Genomic DNA, 3,338 nt, shown 5'->3' on the forward strand with positions numbered 1-3,338 from the left:
CTGCTTTCGACACTGTTGACCATTCTTTTGAATAGACTAGAAAACTTTGTTGGCATTAGTGGAAGTGCATTAGTGTGGTTCAAATCGTACTTATCTGACCGCCATCAATTCGTAGCAGTGAATGAAGAGGTATCATATCAAAAGTATCAAATACCCATACTCGGAATTTGTTCTCTGCATTTAACCCATCCAAGTGTACACAAACAGTAGTGAACACACACCTGGAGCAGTGGGCAGCCAATGCTGAGGCACCCGGGGAGCAGTTGGGGGTTCAGTGCCTTGTTCAAGGGTTTCCCCTCAGTCATGGTATTAAAGGTTGAGAGAGTGCTGGTTATTCACTCCCCCCACCGACAATTCCTGCCAGACCTGAGAGTCAAACCTGCAACCTTTCGTGTTACGAGTCCGACTCTCTATCCATTAGGCCACGACTGCCCCCATCGATCACAAGTGCAGTATGGAGTACCTCAAGGCTCAGTACTAGGGCCATTACTTTTCACGCTTTACATGTTACCCTTGGGAGATATCATCAGGACTTACTGCTAAATTCTGAAAAAACAGAGGTGTTAATTATCGGACCGAAAACGTCCGCATGTAATAACCTAGAACACTCTCTAAGACTTAATGGCTGCTCTGTCAATTCTTCGTCATCAGTTAGGAACCTAGGTGTGCTATTTGATAGCAATCTTTCGGAAATCTTGCTTATTACTTATAAAGCCCTGAGTGGTTTAGCAGCTCAGTATTTGAACAAGCTCTTATTGCATTATAGTCCTCCACGTCTGCTGCGTTCTCAAAACTCTGGCAATTTGATAATACCTAGAATATCAAAATCAACTGCGGGCGGCAGATCCTTTTCCTATTTAACCTGGCTTACACATAACACACTAACACATTTCTAATATTCAAATCCGTTTTAATTCATTAATCCGTTAATGCATTAATTGGGACAACCGGAACCGGGAACACTTCCCATGACACCCAATGTACTTGCTACATCGTTAGAAGAATGGCATCTACGCTTACATTAGTCTGTTTCTTTCTAATTCCGAGGTCACCGTAGCCACCAGATCCAGTCTGTATCCAGCTGGCTTGCCTAGTTGGGGACACTTAATTTCCAGCGATATTGTCGACTTGATTGCAGATACTATTTAAACTGAACTGAGCTGGATGATGACATCACTGAATTCAATGATGAACAGCCTTTAACTGAAAATTGAGTGTTTACTATTGTCATATTGCATTATTGACACACTATTCTCGTATTTAATGCTGTACAGTTGCTTTGACACAATCTGTATTGTTAAAAGCGCTATATAAATAAAGGTGACTTGACTTGACTTGACTATTTAGGCTAGTTTTATTTTTTATTTTTTCCAGTTAATAATTTTAATGCTCCAAACTTATTTCTTATATCTAATTTTTATTTTATTTTAATTCAACTTTATTTAAGTGTTTTTAACAGTTTTAGTTAACAATAATAACACATTTGTATACCAAATAAATTTTAATTAATGGACCAAATTTGCTTTATTTACATATAGCTATGCATTATTTTACATTAAGCTTCCCTTTGTTTTATATTATTATTGAGAAAATCTATCAGGTGTTTAGTTTTTATTTACTTATTTATTGCAAAAAAGAAACAGCACTACATTTGAAAGTTTGAGGGGAACATTTGAAGGGAAAAAAGACAAAATTAGGCTACAAAGTGGTAAACAAAGAAACACTCAGAAAAAAAAGATTAGTTCATAAAAATGTGTTCATAGCAATGAGATTTTACAGTGTGGGAAATTTCAGAGATCAATTTTAGGCAAAGTGTTCTTGTGGATGAAAAATTTGCAATGCAAAACAAATATCAGGTGTTTAGTTTATTTTTTATTTTTTTACGAACGTTATATCAACCAATAAAAAAGCAGTTACAATACAAAACTACAAAATATTAATAAAAAGAAAATTAAATAAAAAAATTATAATGTCAAAACAAATAAATTACTAGACAGGGGTCTAAAATTAAAACACATTACATTCAAAGGAAAAGATTAAACAGCTTACAAGTTTCAGCTGTTTTTAAAGCCTTCTTGTTACATGGGTTAGAAATAGTCCCAAAGTAATGCAATATTTCAGCAAGCAAAACATAAAACAGTGGCTTCTGACATGAGAATTTACATTTATGTATATAAAATTGTGTTAACAAGATAAGGAGATTAAGTACAATTCGTTTTTCTGTAAATGTACTTTTTTTTAATTAACAAATCCAAACAAAACATTTTCCCAAAGTAAAGAGAAATCTTTATATACCAGGTGTTTAGTACAAGTAACTTTAGTATATGCAGTGACGCAATGAGCCAGTGCGGTGCGTCACAGATCGTGAGCCAATCACAACTCAGAGTGCTGCCAAGCATTAGCATATTTTAAGCGCGCTTGAATGACCCTCCAGTCTGGGGTGTTGCCATCTCATTCATCTAGAAACCTCCATCGCTACGAGAAGCACTGGTATATTTCCTTTATCACATCTACCTAACTTCCTAAACATGTCTTACTGTAAAGTAATACCCGCTGTGGCCAGAGTAAAGCCGGCTCATTTGTTTGGCGCGAGGCTTCGCTCCACAGCAGCAGCATCCACGCAGCACAAAGAGCTGAAGAGCGACGACGCGCCGCTGGATCCGTCCTGCGCTGTAGTGGAGAAGCCCTGCGAGGTGGATCTCATCAGCCGCAAAGCGCACACGGAGCGCCAGAGGATCTCCATCGACTTCGACAACACACAAGAAGCCTACAAGAGCAAAGACACGCTGGAGCTCCTCAGGAGTCTGCTGGTCTTCAAACTCTGCACCTTTGACTTCCTGGTTGACAAAAATAAAGAGGCGAGTTACTTTTTACTTTTTGAAAAAGTAGCGAACTCTGTAACATTAGTTGCAGTGAATGTTACTTTTTATTTATTTATTTTCTTAAATGTAACTTTTTTGGTGTTATTTGAATGCACACATTAAAATAATTTGGTTTCTTTTATTCATTCAGTTTTTACTTTTTTTTTTTTACAAATAAATATGATCTATCTGTCTGTCTGTCTATTATTCATATATTCATATAATGTATGTGATAATATATATAGAGAAATTTAATATATATGATAATCACATATTTTACCCAAATTTACCCTGATCTTCAAATTCAAAAAGTTTTCACCCCCGGCTCTTAATGCATGGCTTTTCCTTCTGGAGCATCAGTGAATGTTTGAACCTTCTGTAATAGTTGCATAATATGAGTCCCTCAGCTGTCCTCAGTGTGAAAAGATGGATCTCAAAATCATACAGTCATTGTTGGAAAGGGTTCAAATACACAAA

At 36.6% G+C, this 3,338-nt stretch overlaps 1 protein-coding gene across 2 annotated transcripts in view; it reads left to right on the forward strand.

Moving 5' to 3' along the window:
- Nucleotides 1–2,407: 2,407 nt before the first annotated feature.
- The window catches only part of prodha (proline dehydrogenase (oxidase) 1a), a 14,744-nt gene continuing 13,813 nt past the window's right edge, over nucleotides 2,408–3,338 (forward strand). Inside the window, exon 1 of one of the 2 annotated variants that reach the window (XM_016451256.1) lies at nucleotides 2,408–2,858. In XM_016451256.1, coding sequence (XP_016306742.1) covers nucleotides 2,529–2,858 — 330 coding nt within the window. In that variant the 5' untranslated portion in view covers nucleotides 2,408–2,528. The remainder of the gene's footprint in view (nucleotides 2,859–3,338) is intronic. The other variant, XM_016451257.1, reaches the window with a different exon arrangement.

This window comes from Sinocyclocheilus anshuiensis, unplaced genomic scaffold (genome assembly GCF_001515605.1).
Source record: "Sinocyclocheilus anshuiensis isolate Anshui unplaced genomic scaffold, SAMN03320099.WGS_v1.1 scaffold1425, whole genome shotgun sequence".
NCBI lineage: Eukaryota > Metazoa > Chordata > Actinopteri > Cypriniformes > Cyprinidae > Sinocyclocheilus > Sinocyclocheilus anshuiensis.